This window comes from Neofelis nebulosa, chromosome 13, assembly GCF_028018385.1.
Source record: "Neofelis nebulosa isolate mNeoNeb1 chromosome 13, mNeoNeb1.pri, whole genome shotgun sequence".
NCBI classification, from domain to species: Eukaryota; Metazoa; Chordata; class Mammalia; order Carnivora; family Felidae; genus Neofelis; species Neofelis nebulosa.
The window spans coordinates 57,550,946-57,577,567 of record NC_080794.1 but is presented as its reverse complement, the minus strand read 5'-3'; the positions used below and the strand labels follow the sequence as shown (position 1 = coordinate 57,577,567).

The following is a 26,622-nucleotide window of genomic DNA, read 5'->3' as shown; positions in this document are numbered from 1 at the left end:
TTTTAATTTGAGAAAGAGAGAGAGTGCAGGGGAGGGCAAAGAGAGAGGGAGAGAGAGAACTTAAGCAGGTTTCACACTCAGCACAGAGCCCAACATGGGGCTTGATCCAGTGGCCCTGGGATCATGACTTGAGCTGAAATCAAGAGTCGACGCTCAATCAACTAAGCCACCCAGGCACCCCCAATTATATTTTTATATACAAGCAACAAAAAACTGGAAATGAAATTTTTTTAAGTCTATGTACAACAGCATGCAAAAACATAAAATGGGGATACATTTAAATAATAGCTGTGTAGGATTCTCTAAGGTTAAAAGTGAAAGTGAATACTTTTAGCCTAATAAGCACTCAGCTATCACAGTAACTATTGTGATGTAGGGAACAGGATTAAGAGGGAAGAAGAGGGGACTGACTTTTGTTTGAATTTTCATTTTGGGGTTGTCAAGTTGAGAAATTAGAACAGATCAAGGCAGAAGGATAAAGATGAGCTAAGTGATTCTGGAACTCAGCCTTCCATGTCCATAACCTCAGTTTAATAAAAATCAAGAGTTTTGGTATCCCGAACATACCACTGAGACTCTGGGAGTAGAAAAGGTGAACCTGAGGACGTATCTTAGTCCGATTAAAATATAATTTTCTTGGGGCACCTGAGTGGCTCAGTCAGTTGAGGTCCGACTTAGGCTCAAGTCATGATCTCCTGGTTCGTGAGTTTGAGCCCTGCATCAGGCTCGCTGCTGTCAGCATAGAGCCCACTTCGGATCCTCTGTCGCCCTGTCCCTTTGCCTCTCCCCTGCTCATGTGCACACGCATGCTCTCTCTCTCTCTAAAAACTGAATAAGCATTTTTTTAAGTTTATTTGTTTACTTTGAGAGAGAGGAGGAGAACACAAGGAGGGAAGGGGCAGAGAAAGAAGGAGAGACAGAATCCCAAGCAGGTTCTGCTGTCAGCACGCAGCCCAATGTGGGGCTCGAACCCACAAACTGTATGATCATGACCTGAACCGAAATCAAGAGTCAGATGCTTAATCAACTGAGCCACTCAGGTGCCCCAAAGATTTATTTTTAAAAGAAGGTAACTTTCATGTCACAAAGATGTAATTAAGATCAGATTTCTCTTTCCTCTGAGACCACTGACTTACAAGAAATAAGTAAAGCAAAAATAAGCTATAACTACTACTTCCCATTGTCTCTCTGCCCAGTAGGGAGAAGAGGGAGGTCCCTACTCCAAAAGTAGTGAAGGAGGTTGTAGCTTCCCATCCCTTCAGTCAGAACTCAGCACCCATTTAAAAGGGTAGGTATTGTTATAGCCACCTGTGGGCCCCTCATCCCCTCTGGAGAGGTCCAGAAATTCTGCCAGAAGATCGCAACTGGCCTAAGAGTGGCTTCACAGACCAGGTAAAGTCCAACCACCTCTTGCTGCCCAGAGGAGAAAGCCATGCGCTATTCTGCTTTGGGGGTTTAAGCAGGATATTATGACTTACTGGGAGTGGCCAGATATTAAGGAGCTGGTCTGCCCATGCTCAAGTCATACACTGATCCTTTAAAGATTCACCATTCAAAGCCAAAGATAATCTTGTATTTCAGGTATTGAGCATTCAGGTATTTAGGTATTCAGAATTTGTGCCTACATTCAAATTGTTGCACTATAATCAAATTGCATCTGCCTGATTCAACTAATTCAGGAGATGGCATGGAGACTAATCTCATTAAAAATGGCAGATGTTGGGGCACTGGGGGGCTCAGTCATTAAGCGTCTGACTTCCAGTCAGGTCATGATCTCACAGGTGGTGAATTCGAGCCCATTGGGCTCTGCGCTGCTGGTGCAGAACCTGCTTGGGATTCTCTGTTCCCCTCTCTGCCCTTCCTCCACTTGCATGCACACACTTTCTCTCTCTCTCAAAATAAATAAATATATTCTTTTTAATGGCAGATGCATGGGTATCATAGCCTGAAAAGGGGCATGTGACTCAATCCCGGCCAGTGGGACCTGGGTAGGGGCAGATATCTGCAGGCAAGCTAGTTGGAAGTTTTCCTTAATGATCAAAAACGAAGCTTGAGAATTGGGGATAGGTGAGCCTTTTTTGGACCTGTGGAGATAGCTGTCTACAATGTGATGACCGGAACTATGGCAGCCATTTCGAAACCACAAAAGCACAAGCTGAGTAAAACATAGCAGCAGAAGTATCTGCGCCCAAGACTGCTAAGCCACTGCCCAACTCGGGAATACCTTATCTTTAGATATCATATTCTAGGGGCGCCTGGGTGGCGCAGTCGGTTAAGCGTCCGACTTCAGCCAGGTCACGATCTCACGGTCCGTGAGTTCGAGCCCCGCGTCGGGCTCCGGGCTGATGGCTCGGAGCCTGGAGCCTGTTTCCGATTCTGTGTCTCCCTCTCTCTCTGCCCCTCCCCCGTTCATGCTCTGTCTCTCTCTGTCCCAAAAATAAATAAAAAACATTGAAAAAAAAATTTAAAAAAAAAAAAAAAAAAAAAAAAAAAGATATCATATTCTAGAGTAATAAACAATAAATACAAGTAAGCATTCTGAAAACATCCTAACTGCTGCACAGATCAATAAGAAAAAGACAACTCATCGGGGGCTCCTGGGTGGCTCAGTCGGTTGAGCATCTGACTTCTGCTCAGGTCATGATCTCACGGTTCGTGGGTTCGAGCCCCACCATCGGGCTCTGTGCTGACAGCTCAGAGCCTGGAGCCTGTTTCAGATTCTGTGTCTCCCTCTCTCTCTGCCCCTCCCCGACTTGCGCTCTGTCTCCGTCTCAAAAATAAACAAACATTAAAAAAAGAAAAAGACAACTCAACAGAAAATTGGATAAAGGATACAAACAGAAAACTCTCATAAGAGGAAATATGGATAGTCAAAAAAACATTCTAAAAGATGTTCAACATTGCTAATAATAAAAGCAACACCAATGAACAAGTTTTTTGCCCAGTAGACTTACAAAATTTAGTAATACTAGAGTTGGTAAGTATTTGAGGAAACAGGCCTTCTCAGATTTCTTAGCAGATCGCAAACTGGTCCACTGATACACAATTTAACATAGTTTATGAAACTTTGAAATGTGCATCCCCTTCAACCCAACAATTCTACAGAAATACTCACACATGCACACAAAGATGTTTGTACAAGGATGTTCAGTATTGCACTGCTTGTTAAGCCAAAGAAAAAAATCTTAAATAGTGCAAGGTCCATGAGGAATCGAGTAAATATAGTCCACTCTACTGTGGAATAGCCACAGTCATACAAAATAATGGAGTAAATCTGTCTATGCTGGCATTTCAATCTATTCAAGATATACTGTTAAGGAAAACACACAAATTACAGAAGAGTAGGTATGCATCCCATTCTCATTTTTTGTGTGTGAAGTAAAAAATGCTTTTATATGCACTGAAATAAATCTGAGACAGTATATAACAAAGAATTATCACTAGGAGGTTAATATGAAGCCCTTCAATTTTAAATTTTACATATTTCTGTGTTTAGGAGCTTTTGTGGGGGGGGGAGTGGGTGTGTGTGCACGCACGTGTGTATGCATGTATTGCTTTTGCAATTAGAAAAAAAATGTATTTTAATATAATCAACCAAAAGAAAGACCTGGTTTTCTACTAGCATTCACTACTGTTCCAAGAGAGTTGTAGGCAAATGTCTCAAGTCTTCCCAGAGCCCAAGATGCTAGATTCCAGCCTGGGAATCTGTCTCTTGTGCAGAGCTTGAGGGTGACATGAGACTGGCCCTCCAGTCACGAACGGGAGCTCCAAGAGACAGCATCCAAGGACAAAAGCTAAAGAGATAGCCAAAGAGCTCACCCCAGGGGGCCAGGCAGAGAGGCAAAATCCACTGGATGAGAACCTCTGACACCAAGCCAAAGCCAGCTGGCACTGAATGGAAGGTGTTTGTGGCTCTGAAGTGATCTGAACAGCTGAGGTGGAGTGTGGCTCACAGGGCATCTGCCACCTCAGAAGCCGGAAGGGAGGAAACCATCAAGGTAGGGAGCCATCAGTGAATAACCAGAGTATAAAGAAGCAATAAAGCATTATGCTTGTTTCAATTTGCTATTTAGAATGGTTTCAGACTTTCAAAAAGGAAAAGAAAAAACATTTACCTTCTTAAATTATAAAGTTTTTTAGGTGTAATTTAATTTCTTTCCAGTCATAGGTCTGTGAAAATTTGCATACTGCCATGATGCAAATAATTTTTTTTTTTTTTTTCAGAGCACCTCATTATACTCCACTGGCTTGGAAGGATTTTATAAAATCAAGCCTATCCCTCTTCCTTTGACATATGATTTTGGTAAATGATCATCATAGCAGACAGTTGCTGCAAGATGGTACCCCCAACTCCCAAAACATTCGTCTGGGAGGAAGAAGTTCCCTTCCCCATTTCTATCCCCCGAAAGCTGTTCGTCTGAGCCCTCTAGGGCAGGCAGCCATCGCCCAGTGCAGCAGAGCAGGGTGAGAAGTCCTTTTTAGGCAAGATATTAAAAGGAGTTGGCTGAGCAGATCTAAAACCCTTGGTCAACAGGGCGGGGCCAGCCCCGGGGCAGAAGTATTACTTCACAGTTGCATCGGCTTCCTGTGGCTGCCAATAGAGGCGGCATCTGGCAGCCAGCCCACCGCAGAGAAGAGGGAACTCCGCAGAGAAGAAACTAGCAACGAGGCCCCAAAGGTGGAAGTGCAGCCTGAGAAACTTGAGCCGGCCTGGGACTGTGCCGGCCTTGCCACTCACTCTGCAGGGTGTGGCGTGCAGGACCCCTCCGGCTTCACAAGACTGATATGCCTCCTGTGGTGAGCACATTCCATATGCACTTTTCACACACCATTTCATCCCTATCATTTATTCCATATCATAAGGCTATTAGGCAGGTGCTGTAATTTTTCCATTTTTCAGACAGAGAAACGGAAGCCCAAAGAGGTGAAATAACTTGCCCCAGGACGCACAAGCAGGAAACAGAGGAGCCAGGATTCAAACCCCCTGTGTGGCCATCCCTGGAGCCCAGACTCTGACCGCAGCCACTTCAGCTTTCAAGTGAAAATCAAGATGATGAGGTAAAGGTTAGTGCTGCCTCCAACTGACACTGGGGATTGGAGCAATCTTGTCTCCTCCCTTGTAGGTAATATTTTGGGTTTCCTTCCTTGCACACAGCCAGGCAAATGACTGCAATTCTAAAAAGAGATAAATATAAAAACAAGAAGTGAAACACTACAGACACCTGAAACCCGACCATTTCTGCAAGCTCGAGCTAGCAGAGTCGCCTCGCAACAGAAATAGTTCTGTCCTGTTTAGATAGGCTTTGTTTTGCTACATGGCTGCATATGCAGTGAAGTGATATCAAGTCCTGAGGGTCCACTCCTTTGATGAGTTAAACACACAAAGGCCTACATTTTGATGTAATCTGATAGCATGTAGTTAAGTCCTAGACAAAGTGCAACTGTGAGGAAGTGATAAACCCAACTTCCTGCACAAAGCCGCCTGAGATAACACTTTCCATGGACTGGAGAAAAAAAGAGAGAGAGAGAGAAAGAGAGAGACATGATTGCTACAGAATTTTAAAAGAACTATTCCATTCTTAATAAATAAACCCTTCTCCATGGGGCTCCAGCAACAGCTAAATAAAACTGACTGCAGTCAGGTGACTATGTAGTATTTCCACATATGACTTAATTCTCACTTTTATTCATAGACAGTGTCAATCACTGGAGATTCACTTGATTTTTTTCTCCTAAGAGTACTTTAGTTCAAACTCGAAATCTCAGGTATCTTCTTGGCCAGAACATCCCTGCAGTTGACCAAGAACTCGAATTGAGGGAATTGAGTTTGCATTAACTGGCTTACTGGTGTTCCCACTGAGTCATTAAAGAGGTTGAATCAGTCTGAATAAACACACATTGGAAGAGTTGTCAGATTATGGAAGGACCAATAACTATTTCCACAATGCCAAAACAAGGTCAGTCATGGTTTCACTAAGGGTTCTCAAGAATCATGTCCTATCTAAACAACCAATAAGGGCTGACTGTGCTGGGAATTTTCTGTGAATACATTTACTCCTTTACTAATATAGCAAATACTGTAGAGATTTTTATCTCACAATATTCCCCAAAGAGCACCTACTATGTGCTAGGAAATACAATAGCAAACACAGAAAGAAACAGCCCCTTCCCTCAAAGACTAGTTAGGAAGATGAATAGTAAAGTAAACATAGAAATATGTGTAAGTCACAAATTTTATTGAGTGCTTTGACGAGAAAGGACAGGGTGGCCTGATTTCGGTTTTGGATGAGGTGATCACTTCCCTGATGATATGATATTTAGGCCTGAATCATTCAAGCAGACCAAGAGGGAGGGAAGACAGTTTCAGCAGAGAAAACAGGCCATATCAAGGCCTTGAGTTGGCAAACAGCATGGTGCCTTCAGAAGCTAAAGGAAGGCCATGTGTCCAGAATAAATTAAATAAGGAGAGAGAGAGAGTCTGATATAATCCTGGAAAGCACAGAGGAGCCAGATCAGGCAAGGGCCTTGCAGGCCATGTAAAGAAGTTTGGCTTTATCGTGAGCATACTGGGGATTATTCCAGAAAACACTGCTGAACCTCTAATAGTGTTTTGTTTGTACATTGTTTACTAGGCAAGGCTCCCAGAGAAATGAAGCAGCCCTAACATTCTTTGGGGAATATTGTGAGATAAAAATCTCTACAAGTAATCTGGAGCATTAAAGGTATTCCCCTCAGTTCAGCCAGTTCAGCCAAGCCACAAACTGGGAGGGGGGAAAAATCAGAATGATAAAAAAATTTAGCGAACCACATGTCATTTTATTATTTTGATATGATTATAGAGTCACATGGTTGTACATATAGATACACTGGCCATATGGACAAATCCTCTTGTTTTACAAAAGAAACTAAGGCCCAGAAATAGACTTTGGAGATTCCTTCACTGCAGTCATTGGGATGGGAAAGTGAATGTCCTGCTGCTGAGAATATCACAATGGATCTGAAAAACTGGGCTTCCAACATGTAAAACCAGTTTCAAGTTTTCTTTCATTAGGGCTTCTTAATGTGTTGCTTTTATTCCACAATCAAGTGATGCTTTAAATCTTTCAGGCACAGGTTAATAAAAGTCATTTTTTCCTCTTGTGTCTATTTCCAAGCCCTGACCCCTATGTTTCTGAGAACCTACTCTGCGTAAACCCCACTGGCTACCTGGCCCTCAACTGATGGGTTTTGAAGCACTGAGTATGATTAGAGATTTGCTTTTGATTCTGAGGCTCGTGACAAGGGATCCTGGCCCTCCTTCAGGTGAAGCTAGGGAATTTGCTGGTTTGAGATTGAATCAAGTTCTTTAAAAAAAGGATTGACACTTCAGGGCCAACCAGACAGTGCCTTTGCTATTCTGATGACTTTCCACTTGGGGCTGAGTGGATTCCTGCTATGTAGTAGCATTTTGACCTCAGTACAGTTTCATTTAGTTGACCTCAGAGAAAATCCTCTACCTCTCTGGGCCTCTACTTCTCTTCAGATGATGCCTAAGACACTTACATACCCAACATTCTATATGTTGGCAAGACAAATAAAAAAAGTTTAGAATCTTGACAGAAAATGTCCTTAGCACCTCACTTCCTATAATAGAATGGAAAGAAGGAAGGAAGGAAGGAAGGAAGGAAGGAAGGAAGGAAGGAAGGAAGGAAGGACAGAAGAAGACTGGGGTTGGAGGAGAGAGAAGGAGGGAGGGAGAGAAGGTAAAAAGGAAGGAAAAGAAGGAAGAAGTCATTAGTGAACAAAACTAAGGAAGGAAAAAAGGCAAAAGCTGTGCTTTCCATACCACTCTGCAACCTTAATAGAAATAGATTGGGCTTGAGTTGTGAATAAGTTATTGTTTATTTAGCCATCAAAACACAGCCCAGTGGAGTATACCTAAGCATCCTTTGCAGATTAAGATTCTGGATACCTATGCGTCAGCAACTTCTGTTTAAGAAAACAAATGAAGTTTCAGGAAAAAAATTGTTAGAGAAGAGTTATGCTTTTTTTTTTTTTTTTTTTGGAAATATTTCAGGGTTGCCTGGGTGGCTCAGCCTGTTAAGGACCAGACTTCAGTTCAGGTCATGATCTCACAGTTTGTGAGTTCCAGCCCCGCATATGGCTCTCTGCTATCAGTGCGGAGCCCGCTTTGAATCCTCTGTCTCCCTCTCTCTCTGCTCCTCCCTTGCTCTCTCTCTCTCAAATAAACAAATATTTTTCTTAAAAAGAAAAATAAATAAATTTGAAATGCCTTATATTGCAAAGATTTTGTAAATCATTGACATCTACAGAAATCACTTAGCCCAGAGGCTAACACTTAGTAAGTACTCAGTAAATGTTATTTAATGCTATAATTCATACTACAGAGAACCAGAAAACTTGAAATCCAGACCTCTGAAAGGACAGCTATGTGATTTAAGCAGGTGTCTCTGCCTCTCTAAGTTTGTTTTCCAAATCTGAAAGAAGAATGGATTGGATTCAATTGAATGAGATGGCATACAGAGCTTCTCCAGTTGCTATTCTCCAAGTCCATTTCAATTGCGTTAGGGCCCCCATGTTTGAATTGAACATTAGTATTTTAATGAAAATAATTTCTTTCTCACACCGTATTGTAAAGCACCTGCATAACTTTGCAGAGCATTTCTCTTTCCTTCCCTAAGCAGATTCTGGAGCACTAAAATTAAAGAGAAGTAAAGGGGATTAACATTTCCTTAAAAGGACCAATTGGAAGGGCAACTTCGGGGCACTAGTTAAAATGTCAGTCCCCTTAAGAAATGTCCAGTTAGGGAGTCTGGTCCTAGTACTGCACTGTAGTATTTGGAGGACTGTGAGAGTGGGGTCAAGCTCTGTTGGCTCTTAACTCCATCACAACATCTGCTCAAGACTCAGGACTTCCTAAAACTGGATTCTAAACACCCCTAAGAGACTGCCATTTCCCTGAGGGTTTCTCTTCAAGTAAAAATGTTTTTGCCTCCCAAATTGAGTCAACACATCTGTTCCTACCTATCTTAAAAGCTTCATCAATTCAATAATTGTCCAAAAGGAAGAGGGAAAAAAAAAGCTATTGTGTGATGAAAACTTTTGGCAAATCTTATGAAAACACATTCTTAAAACATCTCTCATTTCTGAGAAACAAAGTAAAATGTATGAATTGTGTTTTGTTTCATGACGAACAAAATGATTCATTGCTACAATGAGGTATTTTGACCATATCTACATAAAACAAGTATGAACATTCAATTGAAAAAATAAAAATATCTCAATTAGAAAAATAAACTTTGAGTACCTCCTCTCTAAACGGCACTGAACTTGGCCTCAAAAAACTAGGCAGGTTGTCATGCTCAAGTTTAAGTTATTTAGGTGTTAGCTGTAGCTTCTATGCACTGAGAAGTTTCTTTACAGCTACTTCTCTGTGCTAACACAGTAGCCTCCAGCCACATGTGGCTACTGAGTGCTTGAAAGGTGGCTGGTTAAATTGAGATGTTTTATAAGAGTAAAATACACACTAGACTTAGAAGATTTAGGGCAAAAAGAGAATGTAAAATGTCTCATTAATAATTTTACATCAATTATATATTAAAATGACACTATTTTGAATATGTTGGGTTAAAAATATTTTATTTACTTAGGGGCCCCTGGGTAACTCAGTGGGTTAAGCATCTGACTTTGACTCAGGTTATGATCTCACAGTTTGTGTGTTCAAGCCCCATGTCGGGCTCTGTGCTGGTGGTGCAGAGCCTGCTGGGATTCTCAATCTCTCTCTCTCTCTCTCTCTCTCTCTCTCTGCCCTTTCCCACTTTCATTCTCTCTTGCTCTCAAAATAAATAAACTTAATAAAATAAAATATATGTACATATATACATATATGTATAATTGTGTGTGTATATGTATATATACATATGTATATGTATATGTGTATATATATACATATACACACACAATTCACTTAAATTCATCTGTTTCTTTTCACCTTTTTAACATACCTATTAGAAAAATCTAAAATCTCAGGCACCTGGGTGGCTCAGTCAGTTAAACATCCAACTCTTGATTTCAGCTGACAACATGATCTCTCAGTTCATGAGTTCAAATCCCACATCCCTCCGTGCTGACAGCACAGAGCCTGCTTGGGATTCTCTTTCTCTCCTTCTCTCTCTCTCTCTCTCTCTCTCTCTCTCTCTGCTGCTCCCCAGCTCACACGCACACGGGCACTCCCTCTCAAAATAAATAAATGAACTTTAAAAATATGAAAACAATTCTTAAAGTATATAATGAAAAAATACTCACCCTCACTTATAATTAAAGAAATATAATTAAGACAAAGTAAGGCAAGTATTTAAAAGTTTCATAATACCTACTGTTGATGTTGATGAAGGGAAACAGCATTTTCATATGCTATTTGTGGGAGTATAAATTGGTACAAGCTCTTTAAAGGGCAACTCAGCAATAGCTATCAAAATTTACAGTGTACGTACCCTTTTTTCCATTTCAGGAATTTTACCCTCGGTTATACTGATACATTGATGCAAATCTTGTGATAGCAAAAGACTGCAAATGATCTAAAGGTCCATAAATAGGAAACTGGCTAAATGTTTTGGTATATTCATACACTGGAATACTCTATTGCCAGTAAAAAATGATGATGGTCTCGATATTATTAGTAGTAGTATTAAGAATTATAATATTAAGAAATATTAAATGTAAAAGCACAGTGCAGGAATTCGTTATTTACTCAGAATTATTTGAGATTATATTTTCTGCCAACAAAATGGAAGTCTAAAATAATCATTAAATTGAATTATAGAAAAAAGTTATATTTTTTCTTCATTAGCTGAACTGGGGAGACTAAACATTTATACTTACTACATTTGTGTTTATAGAGGTCTTTCTGGAATCAGGACAGATTGAAGAGGACTAGGACTAGAAGATATCTTATGTAAGGGCAGGGCACATGGTAGACACTCAGTAAAGGCTTGTTGTCATTATTAGTCATAGTAACTCAAGCTAAAAGAGATGCAAACTATACAAAGCTAGTGATGACAGAAAAAAAAAGAGGAGAGAACCACGTGATAGCTGGAGAAAAAGTAGAGCTGGTGACTGATAGTGGGTAGGAGCTAGTAAACTGGAGCAAGCCTTCAGGATAATATCCAAAGTGGCGGGAGGAGCCAGGTGGATGAAGGAGCCCATCTCTGAGTCGAGACGTTTAGGAGAATGTGCAGCTTTGAGGAAAAGATAAATTCACTTTGGGACTTATAAATTTAGACAGCCTTGTGAATCTCCAAATATACCCGCTGGGTAACTGGATCCATCTCTCCAGGATTCAGTGGGAGAGGATTAAGTTAGAGTATCTACCTTCTATGATGAAAATGGAAATAAGAGATGAAGATGAAACAGAGATGAGAGATGGGTTGAAGATGAAAGATGGTGATGGAGAGGAGAGAGGAGAGATGAGAGCTAGGGATGAAGAAGAAGGATGGTGATGAAGACGAATGTGAAAGGAGAGATGAGAGATGGAGACCAAGATGAGAGGCGGAGATGGAGATTAGAGTTGGAGGTGGAGATGAGAGTTGGAGGTGGAGATGAGAGTTGGAGGTGGAGATGAGAGTTGGAGATGGAGATGAGAGTTGGAGATGGAGATGAGAGTTGGAGATGGAGATGAGAGATGGAGGTGGAGATGAGAGTTGGAGGTGGAGATGAGAGTTGGAGATGGAGATGAGAGTTGGAGGTGGAGATGAGAGATGGAGGTGGAGATGAGAGTTGGAGGTGGAGATGAGAGTTGGAGGTGGAGATGAGAGATGGAGGTGGAGATGAGAGTTGGAGATGGAGATGAGAGATGGAGGTGGAGATGAGAGTTGGAGATGGAGATGAGAGTTGGAGGTGGAGATGAGAGTTGGAGATGGAGATGAGAGATGGAGGTGGAGATGAGAGATGGAGGTGGAGATGAGAGTTGGAGGTGGAGATGAGAGTTGGAGGTGGAGATGAGAGATGGAGGTGGAGATGAGAGATGGAGGTGGAGATGAGAGTTGGAGGTGGAGATGAGAGTTGGAGGTGGAGATGAGAGATGGAGGTGGAGATGAGAGTTGGAGATGGAGATGAGAGTTGGAGATGGAGATGAGAGTTGGAGGTGGAGATGAGAGTTGGAGGTGGAGATGAGAGTTGGAGGTGGAGATGAGAGATGGAGATGGAGATGAGAGATGGAGGTGGAGATGAGAGTTGGAGATGGAGATGAGAGATGGAGGTGGAGATGAGAGTTGGAGATGGAGATGAGAGTTGGAGATGGAGATGAGAGTTGGAGGTGGAGATGAGAGATGGAGGTGGAGATGAGAGTTGGAGATGGAGATGAGAGTTGGAGGTGGAGATGAGAGTTGGAGGTGGAGATGAGAGACGGACATGAGAGATGAGAGACGGAGATGGAGATGAGAGATGGAGGTGGAGATGAGAGTTGGAGATGGAGATGAGAGTTGGAGATGGAGATGAGAGATGGAGGTGGAGATGAGAGTTGGAGATGGAGATGAGAGTTGGAGGTGGAGATGAGAGATGGAGATGAGAGATGGAGGTGGAGATGAGAGATGGAGGTGGAGATGAGAGTTGGAGGTGGAGATGAGAGTTGGAGGTGGAGATGAGAGACGGACATGAGAGATGAGAGATGGAGATGGAGATGAGAGATGGAGGTGGAGATGAGAGTTGGAGATGGAGATGAGAGTTGGAGGTGGAGATGAGAGATGGACATGAGAGATGAGAGACGGAGATGGAGATGGGAGATGGAGGTGGAGATGAGAGTTGGAGGTGGAGATGAGAGACGGAGGTGGAGATGAGAGTTGGAGGTGGAGATGAGAGTTGGAGATGGAGATGAGAGTTGGAGGTGGAGATGAGAGATGGACATGAGAGATGAGAGACGGAGATGGAGATGAGAGTTGGAGGTGGAGATGAGAGTTGGAGATGGAGATGAGAGTTGGAGGTGGAGATGAGAGATGGACATGAGAGATGAGAGACGGAGATGGAGATGAGAGATGGAGGTGGAGATGAGAGTTGGAGGTGGAGATGAGAGTTGGAGGTGGAGATGAGAGATGGACATGAGAGATGAGAGACGGAGATGGAGATGAGAGATGGAGGTGGAGATGAGAGTTGGAGATGGAGATGAGAGTTGGAGGTGGAGATGAGAGTTGGAGGTGGAGATGAGAGTTGGAGGTGGAGATGAGAGATGGAGATGAGAGATGGAGATGAGAGATGAGAGACGGAGATGGAGATGAGAGTTGGAGATGGAGATGAGAGTTGGAGGTGGAGATGAGAGTTGGAGGTGGAGATGAGAGTTGGAGATGGAGATGAGAGTTGGAGGTGGAGATGAGAGATGAGAGACGGAGATGGAGATGAGAGTTGGAGGTGGAGATGAGAGTTGGAGGTGGAGATGAGAGATGGAGATGAGAGATGAGAGACGGAGATGGAGATGAGAGTTGGAGATGGAGATGAGAGTTGGAGGTGGAGATGAGAGATGGACATGAGAGATGGACATGAGAGATGAGAGACGGAGATGGAGATGAGAGATGGAGGTGGAGATGAGAGACGAGAGATGGAGGTGGAGATGAGAGATGGAGAAGTAGGAGGCTGGGGAAGGGAAAAGGGGAGCTAGAGATATTGGAGATGGACATAGAAATGAGGAGACAGAGACAGAGAAAGACAGAGAATCCCAGCAGCTCATATGTTGTGTGAATGGCCAGGCAACTTCTCAAAATGGCCCAACCACTTGTTGGCGGGACACCACAGACTACATTTAACTTGAGTGAAGCCTCAAATGGCCATTCCATAGTGTGGGTGCTTGCCTTAGTGGCACTATTTCTCAGGGCTAGTAAATTCAAGTTTGGAAGAGGGAATAATGATTCTTTTCACAAATCTTTACTAAGCACCCCCCCCCCCGACACTGTACTAAGTGCTGAAGTTAATAGTGGTTGTAGTGATTGCAAATTATATCTACAAATTGTTTTACAATTATCTCCTCAAATGATAAAGCTATGAATGTGGGCCTCTTCCCTTGAATGTGGGCCAAATTTAGTGACTTGATTTTAACAAACAAAATGTTACACTATGACTTCTGAGACTCGGTCATAAAAGGCAATGTGGCTTCCTCCTTGATCTCTCTTGGATCACTCATTCTTGGGAAAACCAGCTACCAAGACATGAGGACACTGGAGCGGCCCCATGGAAAGGTCCATGTGGTGAGGAACTGAAGCCTTCCACCATCAGCCATGTAAGGGAACCAACCTGGAAGGGGATCCTCCAGTTTCAGTAAAGCCTTTAGATGACTGCAACCGCAGAAACATTTTGACTGCAACTTCATAAGAGATCCCAAGCCACAGCCACCTAGTCAAGCTGCTCCCAAATTCCTGATCACAGAATCTGTAAGATAATAAATACCTATTGTTGCTTTAAGCCAGGAAGTTTTGGGGTAATTTGTTACCTAGCAATAGAAAAAGTGGTAGACAAGACAAACATGGTCCCTTCCCTCATTCTGGGAGCTGGTGATAACCTATTATTGCACAAATGTAGAAGCAACGTGAGTCAAATCATGCCAGCAAACCTGTACGAATGTTATAATGTTCCATCAACATGGAATGTGAAAAGGAGATTTGTTTTATTGTTATATTAGTGTGACCAGGATATCAATTTGGAGACTGCTTTGTCACCCAAAGGGACAGCGTGTCTTCATGACATGATCATTGTAGAGATGGTGGCAAATGATGGTGGGCTCTGGGGCTGTTAGATCTAGTGGATTCAGGTCAGAGAAAGTGCAATGGCAAACCAACCCCCATGCAAACCATAGTAAATGGAGAGAAGAGGCCAAGAGCCTCACCGAGAAAACTCGTCTACATCACCCCAGCCTCCTACTAGGTCTTCCTGCCTCTAGTATCGATACTCTCCAGTGCATCTCACATGGGAAACCAGAAGATTCTTCTTCAATCGCTGCTTCATTACGTAGCCTTCTCCTCTACACGCACACAAATCTTAGCTAGGTTCCCACTCCTACAGGTAAAGTATCTCAGCCTGGCATTTACGGCTCTCCTCAGTCTGGCTCCAGCTCACATTTTCATGATTCCCCTATTTATACCCCATCTTTAGATAAACTGAAAATCCTGAAGTTCTCCCAATGCGTCTTCATTTTCAGGCTTCAAACCTTTTGTCAAGTCATTCTCTCAACCTGGAAGCCCATTCCACCCCTCATCCACCTCACTGTATGCTAGCTATCCAACAAAGATGTTCTTAAATGCTTCTCCATGAAATAGTCTCTGATCCCTTTAGCTCATAGAGTATTTCCCTCTTCTGGACGCATCATTAATGGAATTGGTAGGATATAAGTCCTTTTCTGTCTACACTATAATCACACACATATATATTACACACATATATGTGTAGCTCATCACCTCTACCAAGCTTCTTATAAGCTTCATCTTTGTATCAACTTGGTCCTAAGCTTCCTCTTTTCACCCTCTCCTCTCTCCTTAAATGATCCATGACATATAACTTCATCCATCATCTATATACTAGATGTCTCCAGCCCTGACCTCTTGTCTGTGTTACAGACCTCTACTTCTACCTGCTACGTAACATACTCATGGCTGTCTCAAGGCTCTTCACAGTCATCATGATCAGTGGAAACTCATAGTGCCCCCACCCAACTCAGGACTCCTCCATGGTTCCTTTCTCAGTAAATGCCATCCAACACCCAACCAGCCATCCAATTCTGCAAGCCAGAATCTAGGGGTCCTCTTTGAACTCTCCCAACTGTCAGCCTCTGTGTCTAATCCATCACTAGGTCTTATTGATCTTACCTTCTAAATAGTATTCAAATCCCAAACTTTCCTCCATCTCCACTGACACCCCCTGAATCCAAGCTATCATCAGTCCTCACCTTGTCCACCATCTTCTATCTAGTATCCTAACCAGCCTCCCCACATCAACTCTAGCCTCACAACTCCAATCCATTCTAGGTCATATGAATAGAATGGCATTTGAGTTTTAAAACTCAAATCTGTCCAGGTCATTGCTAAAGGTTTAAAGCCTTCAATGACTTTCCATTGTTCTTAAGACAAACATCCAAATCCTTAATATAAACTAACCACTGGACCCTCCATCATCTGGCCCATTTACCTCTCCAGCCTAATTTTGTGTTCAATATTTCAGTCACAGGGGACTACTTTCAGTTCCTCAAAAGTGCTCCGCTGTCTACAGCCTTTACATGTGCTGTTTCTTCTCATTCCATCTACCACTTTTGCCTAATAAAACTCCTGTTCATCCTTCTTTTTTATTATTATTTTTTTTTTATTTTAGAAAGAGAAAAAGAGCATACAAGTGGGGGAGAGGGGCAGAGAAAAAGAGAGAGAGAATCTTTAAGCAGGCTCCACAATCAGCTCAGTGCAGAGCTGGACTAGGGCTCAGCCACACAACCATGAGATCAAGACCTGAGATGAAATCGAGTCGGACGTTCAACCACCTCAGCCACCCAGGTGCCCCTCCTGTTCATCCTTCTAATCTTAGCTCAGACCTCAGCTCCTCAGAGAAACCACCCCAGCCAGATCTGGTCCCTCATTTACATGTTCTCATTGTTCCCTGTATTTCCTTTATTGTATTTATATTGCTTATAATTACATATTTTTTTTTATTATTTGAGGGCAGAAATCATACTCGTTTTATTCTTTTACATTTTATCTCCAGTACATAAAGAGTATAAGAGCTACTCAACCAAATTTGCTTTAAAAACATTAAAGGAAGAAATGAAGGAAGGAAGTAAAAAATTCAAGTAATCACTGACAAAATCTAGACAGACCAAAGTTCATCAAAATATATCTATGGACATATGTATTTCATTGCCAATATCTTGAATATACATTAAGTTTTCTTGAAACCTAAATTTTCATATTTTTCTCTATTTTATATTTGTATCAATTAGCATTTTACATGGCTGAAAATAACTGACCGCAGTTAAACAAACAGAGTTTTCATTTTTCTCTCCTAATAGAAGGTTTGAAGTAGGGCTAAAACAACCGGTAAAAGTCGTCAGCAAGGGCGCCTGAGTAGCTCAGTCGGTTAAGCATCCAACTTTGGCTAGGTCATGATCTCACGGTTGGTGGGTTTGAGCCCGACAGCTCAGAGACTGGAACCACCTTTGGATTCTGTGTCTCCCTGTCTCTCTGCCCATCTCCCGCTTGCTCTCTCTTTCTCTCTCTCTCTCTCTCTCTCTCTCTCTCTCAAAAATAAAAATAAAAAGAAGTCAGCAAAATCACAGGCTCTTCTAACTTCTTTCTCTGCCACTCTTAGAGCCCAACTTTCTTCCTCAGCATTAAAAGCTAGGCTGTTGCCCCTCCAATATGCTATTCATACTCCAGGCAGAAAAAGGGGAAAGATAAAGGGCAAAATGTGTGTGTCAACTGGACTCATCTCTCTTTATCAAGAAAACAAAAAATGGCTTTCCTGGAAGCCCCACACAGGAAACTTTTACCTATATCTCAACCCCAGACTGGGGTTGTGGCCACTCTACCTACAAATGAGTTGGGGAAGGTATATGTTCTTAAACAGACATACTGTCTGACACACAACTGTAAGTATAATAATGAGGAATAAGGGGATACTGGAGACAGGAAGTCCACCCAAGAGTGTCTGTCACACTACTGCCACAAACAATCAGACTAACTGGATTCCAAGGCTTGGACTCAATCTCAGAAGCCTAGACGAAAGTGATCTTTTTCAAGTTGAAATTTTGAGAAAAGAAATTCAGGCTCTGCATATATGCTGCTAAGCTTGTATGGATGAAAAATGAAAAATTCTATCAAATACGTAGTTGTTTTATCTATGTAATACTAAATCTATCTGCTTAACCGAACACCTGGAATAATCTTTCCTCCTTAAAATGCTATTCTTACCACTGTATATTCTTTTTTTGAGAGAGACACAGCATGCACAAGTGGGAGAGGGAGAAAGAGAATTGCCCTTGTATGTTCTTAATTAAAAAATTAACTTTGAAGAAGTTAAGTCACTATCAAAACTTAAGCCTGCAATTAAAGCCTGCTGCCATTATGCAGTTTCATTCACACCTTTCATGCGGATATTTAGGTTCTGAGGGAGCAAATGAGACTCTCCACACATCCATTAAATGAAAAATGTAGAATAAGCATGTAGCCAATTCAGCTGTAGTTAAAACCTAAGAAATCAGAAGGCTAAGTAAGAAGAATGAAGAATGCAAGGGATTTATAGGGGCACCTGGGCGGCTCAGTTGGCGAAGCATCCAACTCTTGATCTCGGCTCAGGTCATGGTCTCATGGTTCATGAGACTGAGCTCTGCATCAGGCTCTGCGCTGATAGTGTGGAGCCTGCTTGGGATTCTCTCTCTCCCTCTCTCTTTGCCCCTCCCCCACTTGCATGTGCACAGTCTCTCTCAAAATAAATAAATAAATTTTAAAAAGAAAGAATGCAAGGGATTGATAGAGTTATTGAGCCCATTCTAGACAGAGTTTAGAATGAGAAAAGCAGAGTGATCTGTGGGGAGAGGTTTCCTCAACAGGGAAATGATGTTTGGTAACTCAGACGCAAGGACAGATGAAGTATGGAACATAAGCAACAAGAATATAACAAACAGGATATGCTTACTATGTGAAGGAATCTCTTTTTCAGTTAGTATCACTGCCTTTAATTAGTTCAATTCAACAAACATTTATTGACCATCACCTATGTGCCAGAAATTCTGGGAAAGGCTGGTATTCTTCCTTGCCCTGTTGGGCAAGAAAAAAAATATTATTGCTAGATGGAATTTTGGAGGGCAGATATTTCTAATTTCCCACTTTAAAGATAAGAATATTGGGACACCTGGGTGGCTCAGTCAGTCGAGTGTCAGACTCAACTGTGGCTCAGGTCACGATCTCACTGGTTAGGAGATCAAGCCCTGAGTCGGGCCCGAAGTGACAGCATGGAGCCTGCTTGGGATTCTTTCTCCCTCTCTCTCCATCCCGTCCTTACTTGCATGTGTACATGCACATGCTCTCTCTCTCAAAATAAATAGATAAATAAGGTTTTTTTTTAATAATCAAAAATAAATTAAATCAAATTAAATTAAATTAAATAACCAAATGGGGGCTCCTGGATGGTTCAGTCAGTTGAGTGTCCAACTTTGGCTCAGGTCATGATCTCATGGTTCATGAGTTCAAGCCCCATATGGGGCTCGCTGCTGTCAGCACATAGCCTGCTTTGGATCCTCTGTCCCCCTCCCTCTCTGCCCTTCCCCTGCTCATGCTCTCTCTCAAAAATAAATAAACATTAAAAATAAAATAAAATAAAATAAAATAAAATAAAATAAAACAAAACAAAACAAAACAAAACAAATATAAGAATACTAAAGTCCAGGGGCAGCTGGGTGCCTCACCCTACTTCAGCTCATACTGTCGAAGATCGTTGGTTCAAGCCATGCATCAGGCTCTGTGCTTTCTGCGCAGAGCCCACTTCAGATCCTCTGTCTCCCTCTCTCTCTGCAACTCCCTCAACTAGCTCTCTCTCTCTCTCAAAAATAAATAAACATTTAAAAAAAGAATATGAGGGTCCAGAAAAATTAAATGACTCCCCATCATCACCATTTAGTCAACAGAAAGCCACGGCTAAATCTAGGGTCTTCAGAGTCTCACCCAAACAAAATCCTTAAGACCTAGAGAAAGGCAATCTTCATGTCAGGGCAACTTCTCACTTTCAGAGACAATGGGGTTTTGTTGTTGCTACTGTTTTGTTTCTTTCTTACAAATAATTTACCACTTTCAAAGGCATGCCATTCAAAACTTCTCCCTCATTCTCAAAGTTGCCAGGCTATTTTTCTTCATCGTCATCAAGCATATTCAGCAAGCTTGGGTGAACCTACCCAATGCTGACCACACTTCTCTCCCCCCTTCCTTCTCTCCCACACCACTTCCTCTGTCTTCCCTCCCTACCCTTCAGCACCTCCATGCACACCCGTTAGGTTGATCTACACTTGTTAATTAGTGGTTTCAAGATGCTCTGATGTTATATCAGAGGCTATGTCTCCCAACTACTTTTGAGAGCTCCAGAAAAACAAACTCAAGGTTTGGAATGAGAAGAACCTGGATTACAACTGGAGCTCTGCCATTTACTGTGTAGCCTTTGGTAAACTGTCTAACATCATTAAGCCTCAGGCTCTTTGTGTGTTTAATGAGGAAAACCATACCTAATTCATAAGGATGATGCAAGTATTTCATGAGATAATGCCCCACAAGCACTGAATGGTATGAAGATACACACTGGTATAAAATCAGGGCTCAATACATGTTATCACTTTTTTATTTGTTCCCACCCTCCCCTCTCTCCAAGGAATGCCTAACCTGTGTCATTGGTCAGACTTAGGTTCAAATCTTAGCTCTCTCACTGACCAGCTATACAACAGTGAGTGATTCTCATGACCTCTCTGAGCCTCCTAGAACAAAGTCTGGCTTGGTGGGCCATATCCAATATTTTCTGACTGAATAAGCTACAGATTCCTTATAAATAACACAGAGATAATAAGCCTCACCTCACATGATTGTTGGATGAGCTAAATGAGATCATGTAAAGCAAAGTATCTGCCATGTTCCCTTCTTCAGCTTAATTGATGAACTGATTACCTTGGAAGGGGATGGATTCACTGGATGCTAGATCAAGAGTCTTTAATTCACGTGATCTATTATTATTTACCTATATTTCTTTATTTGTTTCCCTCAATAGTTCTTGGGGGAGGGTATGGTAAGGACACATAATACCTCTCTTCATCTGAATTGTTGGTCAACTGAGAAATAAGACAAAGGACAATCAGATAAGGTTCAAAGTATCCCCTCTATGAAGCCGATATGGAAACTGGATTTATGTGAAGCAAGAGGCCCCCTTGCACCGAACCTGTTAGGCTGCCTTACCTACTCAGGAGCACTGGACCACCATGGGCCTCCCCACCCTCACCCCAGAGTGGAGACCTGCTCCTGGAGGAGTAGATCAAAGTATATAGTCTCTACAGGCAGATTGCAACCCAAAGAAAGAATGAGAGAAAGAAGATATGCCCTCGCAGGCTCCTTTCCTCTCCCATTCAAGTAACTCACTCCATCTCCCCAGGGGAGGAGTGAAAGTGGGGCAGAGGCCAAGAGTATTTGGGGAAAACCTCTTGTCCTGGAAATAAAAAGTCAGCAAGAAGCATTCCAGGCATCTGCCACCTAACAAACTCTATATGCAAAATGGGTTGCATAGGCCTCCTCAGTCCCTCTGCCCTACCGCAAGAATTCGAGGGTACCTGGAATAGAGGTGAAGAGCCCAGCCTGGAGGCAGGCTGCCTAGTTTTGAATCCAGGCTCTGTCACTTACTAGTTCTGTTTCCTCTAGCAAGTTATGTACTCTTCCTGGGCCTCCATCTGGTCATCTATAAAGTGCAGGAATTGACAGGATGGCTGTGAGGATTAGATGAAAGGTCTATGAAGCGCCCCAAACACGAAGGGATAAGAGCAGAACAAGTGAAGTTATTATTACTGGTGAGTTTCTTATAACAACTGTAGGCTCCTTAGAGTAAAAGGTGAAATAAAATACGATGCCGCTCAAGAACTGCAAGCCAACTATCGAATAGATCTCCCACAAACCCAAAGCAAAAAATAATTACAGTCAACTCCCAATCATACTTGTGATCTTACGACCATGAAAACCATCTCCCAGTGACATTGCCTCCTGCCCCAACTTCCCTCTTCATTCTGTTAAACCAAAGTCTCTTTGATCCCTTCCAAATTGAATTACACACAACTTTCTTGTCTTAGTCCTTTTAAATTACAGTCCTCCCTTATGGACATCTGTGAGGAGACTGTCAAAGAGAAAAATCCTATGAGATTTTGTATATTCTTAGGTCAGAGTTCTGGCTGAGGTTGGCAGAGATAAAAGGTGTTGGTTTGGGGTTTGTGACGTAAGTGTGAGTCGTAGTTGCACTAAAAAAGAGTGGTCAGTTAGCTGCACTAGCCAAGAAGGATTCCTGGGAATCAGTCATACACGAGGAGGGCAGTGGGTATTCAAGGAAGGAAAGCTGAGAAAGATTCTAAATTGGAAGAGACTGGAAATATTTTACAGAAGTCTGAAATTTGTGTGGTGGGTGCTCTGGTCAGGACAAAGACCACAAAGCTGACTGAATAGATCTCTTCTCCTAAAACAGAAAAGCATACGATGGTGGTTATATGTGTAGTTTTGGAGTCAAATAGACCAGGGTTTAAGCCCCATTTTTACCCACTTCTTTGTTACATGACCTTGAGTAACTAACTCAAATATCAGTGTCCCTATGTATAAAACTGAGATAATAGCACCCACCTTAGGAGACTATGAAGAGAATTAAATAAAAGCAACGTATATAAAATTCTCAGTACAGGGCCCTGCACATATCTGTGTCCACTAAAGTTGTTAATACTATCATACACAATAGGAAAAAACAGGTAAGGGGCTAATATCCAAAATATATAAAGAACTCCTACAACTCAGTAACAAAGAGAAAATCAATTTAAAAATAGACAGGGGAACTAAATAAGCTTTTTTCCCAAAGAAGACATCCAAATGCCCAATAACTGCTTGAAAAATGCTCACCATCACTAATATTCAGGGAAATGTAAATCAAAACCAGCATGAGAGATCACGTCACGCCTGTCAGAAAGGTTATCATCAAGGAGACAAGAGATAACAAGTGTTGGCGAGGATGTGGAGAAAAGGAAGCCTTGCGCATGGTTTGTGGGAACATAACTTGGTAACAGCCACTGTGGAAAACAGGATGGAGGTTCCTCAAAAAATTAAAAATAGAACTACTATGTGATCTAGCAATTCCACTTCTGGGTGTATAGCCAAAGGAAACAAAAATGGTATTGAAGAGTTACACGCAGTGCTATTCACAATAGCCAACGTATGGAAATAGCCCAAGTATCTGCCAGAAGATGAATGGATAAAGAAGATGTGGTGCCTATACACACTGGAATATTATTCAGCCATGAGAAAGAAGGAACTCCTGCCATTTGTGACAATATGGCTGCACCTTGAGGACACTGTGAGGTAAGTCAGAAATACTGTATGGTATCACATGTCTGTGGAATTTAAACGAGCCACGCTCATGAAAACAGAGTATAGAGTGGTTGTGACCAGGGCCTGAGGGATGGGGAAATAGTTAAGATGTTGTTTAAGGGTACAAACCTGCAGCTAGTAAATTAGTCCTGGAGATCTAATGTACAGTATGGTGATTATAGAGAACAGTACTGTATTAGAAGTATCACACTTGCTAAGAGACTAGATCTTTTTTAAAAGTTTATTTTTTTGTTTATTTATTTATTTTGAGAGAGAGAGAGAGAGAGTGCGTGTGTGTGTGTGTGTGTATGCAAGTGAGCAAGGAAGGGGCAGAGAGAGAGACAGAATCCCAAGCAGGCTTCCCATTGTCAGCACGGAGCCCCACATGGCCTGATCCCGGGAACTGTGAGATCATGACCTGAGCTGAAATCAAGAGTCAGGTTGATTAACCAACTGAGTCACCCAGGTGCTCTCCTAAGAGACTGGATCTTAATTATTCTCACCACAAAAAAAATAATAATTATATGATATCATAGAGGTTTTAGCTAACACTACAATGGCAAATATATTGCAATATATAAATATATCAGATTAACATGTATATCTTAAATTTATACAATGTTACATATATATCAATTAAATCTCAAGTTTTTAAATGGAAAACCTCTGGGTTAATTCATAGACAGTTTTGTAATTATTATTTTCTTCATCATTATGATGAGATTTTCCACTTAACTTTAGAAATTAAATATAAGAGGGGAGTCTGGGTGGCTCAGTCAGTTAAGCATCTGACTTCAGCTCAGGTCATGATCTCATGGTTTGTGGGTTCAAGCCCCACATCGGGCTCTGTGCTAACAGCCCAGAGCCTGGAGCCTGCTTCAGATTCTGTGTCTCCCTCTCTCTCTGCCCCACCGCCACTTGCACTCTGTCTCTCTCTGTCTCAAAAATGAATAAACACTTAAAAAATTAAAAAGAAAGAAAGAAAGGAAGGAAGAAAGAAAGAAGGGAAGAAAGAAAGTGTAAGAAATGAACCAAGGGGCTCCTGGGTGGCTCAGTCAGTTGAGTCTTGATTTCAGGCCAGGTCATGATGCCAGGGTATGAGATCGAGCCCTGCATCCATCTCCATGCTGAACATGAACCCTGCTTAAGATTCTCTCTCTCTCCTTCTGCCCCTCTCCTTTGCTCAAGCGCTCTGTCTCTTGCTCTAAAATTAAAAATTAAAAGAAAAAGAAATGAACCAATAATTGAAATTATTACCAATTCTTTCCATTATTTCCAGTTACATGCTGGCAGGAAGCTTCTTGTTTTCTTTTTTGCAAGTAATCTCTACCTCTGACATGGGGCTCAAACTCAGGACCCTGAGATCCAGAATCACATGCTCTACTGACAGCCAGCCAGGCATCCCTGGCAGGAAGTTTCTTAAATCACAATATATACCCTATAAATCTTATGCTTTTAACCACTATGCATTTTTCCTATATTGAACCAATACTTGCATTCTTACTGCCATCAAAACCTCAACGCCTTTGGGTGATAATCATATGTCAATGGAGGTTCATCAATTCTAACAAATGGACCACTCGGGTGGGGGATGTTGATACTGAGGGAAACCATGTGTGTGTGGGGGCAGAAGGTATACATATGGGAAGTCTCTGTACCTTCAGTTCAATTTTGCTGTGAACCTAAAACTGCTCTAAGAAGTAATGTCTATTCAAAAACAAAAAAAAAAAGGGGCACCTGGGTAGCTCAGTCGGTTAAGTGATGACTCTTGATTTCAGCTCAGGTCATGATCTCACAGTTGGTGGGTTCGAGCCCTGAGCCAGTCCGGCTCTGTTCTGATAGCATAGAGCCTGCCTGGGATTCTCTCCCTCTCTCTCTCTGCCCCTCCTTGGCTCACAAGCGTGTGCTTGCTCTCTCTCTCACTCTCTCTCTCTAAATAAATATTTTTAAAAAAGAAAAACAAGAACAAAAACCTGAAGTTGTTTCAAATTCCATCAAGTGAGTCAATGGGAGACATGCCCAGGACAAATCTCCTGAAATCTCTTAAAACTTCAATTTGGCACAACAGTTTTAACTCTCCCTTCCCATTCTTTTCTCAACTCTACCAACAGGGCCACCTTGGGCTTATGTGATGCCTCTGTGGGTCTGCAGTGGGAAGGATGGGAGAAGAAGAAGGCACCCTTCTTTAGGGATGTATAGCCTCAGGCCAGAGTCTCATCTTGGCAAGTGGGGCCCGGGCTGGATTCAGCTCCAACTGGCCTCCTCAACCAAGTGTCTTTGTGCAGGACACTAACTGCATAACAGTACACAGCAGCCCTATTTAGCCATTGGAATAATTTTGAATTCTGTATCTTATCCTTCCTCTGCCCAATCAGAAATGAAAGCAGTATTTCTTCGGGTAGTCATGAGCAGAGGAAAAGAAAAAAGTAAATGAGGGTCCCGCAGAAAAGACTGAACAGTGCCATTAACTCTTGAGAACCCTTAGCATCAAGATGCTTCATCTTAACGTTGGAGGACATGGACTTGACTCTGCTCCACAAAAGCAAAGGAAGGACAGTATTTTTTTTTCTCACTATTATTTTCCCAGCCCTCAAAACAGTGCTTGGTAAATAAAAAAGGATTCAATAAATATTTATTGGCTGAGTTGATGTTTTTATAGGGATACGATAAAGCCAACTGCTGTGTTCCTTTCACAGACATGAGAATAATTCCCTTACAGCTTAGGCACAATAAAAATGCTTCAAACATTTTAGAAGTCTGTAGGAATCAAGAAGGAAGGCAGGTGGGACAGACGTATACTTGATGAAGCCTGCAGCAAGCAGTTTACTAGTTGAGAATCTGGGCTTTGGAGTCAGAGACTGGATTCTAACCCCAGCTTTTCCATCCATTGAGTTGGGGACACTGCACAAAGTGATCTTAACTGTCTCAGATTCCTCATCTCTAAAATGGGGATGGGGCGCCTGGGTGGCGCAGTCGGTTAAGCGTCCGACTTCAGCCAGGTCACGATCTCGCGGTCCGTGAGTTCGAGCCCCGCGTCAGGCTCTGGGCTGATGGCTCGGAGCCTGGAGCCTGTTTCCGATTCTGTGTCTCCCTCTCTCTCCGCCCCTCCCCCGTTCATGCTCTGTCTCTCTCTGTCCCAAAAATAAATAAAAAACGTTGAAAAAAAAAAAATTAAAATGGGGATAATAATGCTCAGTTAGCAGGATTGTTAAGAGGATTAAATGATACTACACATTAGAAACATCTAATACATGGGGCGCCTGGGTGGCGCAGTCGGTTAAGCGTCCGACTTCAGCCAGGTCACGATCTCGCGGTCCGTGAGTTCGAGCCCCGCGTCAGGCTCTGGGCTGATGGCTCGGAGCCTGGAGCCTGTTTCCGATTCTGTGTCTCCCTCTCTCTCTGCCCCTCCCCCATTCATGCTCTGTCTCTCTCTGTCCCAAAAATAAATAAAAATAAAAAAATGTTGAAAAAAAAAAAGAAACATCTAATACAGTTACCAGCACATAGTAAACACTCAGTAAATGAC

The 26,622-nt window shown here is 42.2% G+C and overlaps 1 protein-coding gene and 1 long non-coding RNA gene across 5 annotated transcripts in view; one reads left to right on the top strand and one right to left on the bottom strand.

The window, feature by feature from the left end:
• The window catches only part of EXOC6 (exocyst complex component 6), a 304,381-nt gene extending 290,005 nt beyond the window's left edge, over positions 1-14,376 (bottom strand). Inside the window, exon 1 of the mRNA XM_058697175.1 lies at positions 14,275-14,376. Coding sequence (XP_058553158.1) covers positions 14,275-14,333 — 59 coding nt within the window. The 5' untranslated portion in view covers positions 14,334-14,376. The remainder of the gene's footprint in view (positions 1-14,274) is intronic.
• Positions 4,229-26,622, top strand: part of LOC131493089 (uncharacterized) — a 39,508-nt gene continuing 17,114 nt past the window's right edge. For 2 of the 4 annotated variants that reach the window (XR_009252455.1, XR_009252454.1), the window contains exons 1-3: positions 4,229-4,797; positions 4,901-5,058; positions 14,180-23,087. This is a non-coding gene — a long non-coding RNA (uncharacterized LOC131493089). Of the gene's footprint in view, positions 4,798-4,900; positions 5,059-14,179; positions 25,728-26,622 lie in introns of those variants that run through there. The other 2 variants (XR_009252456.1, XR_009252453.1) reach the window with 2 other exon arrangements.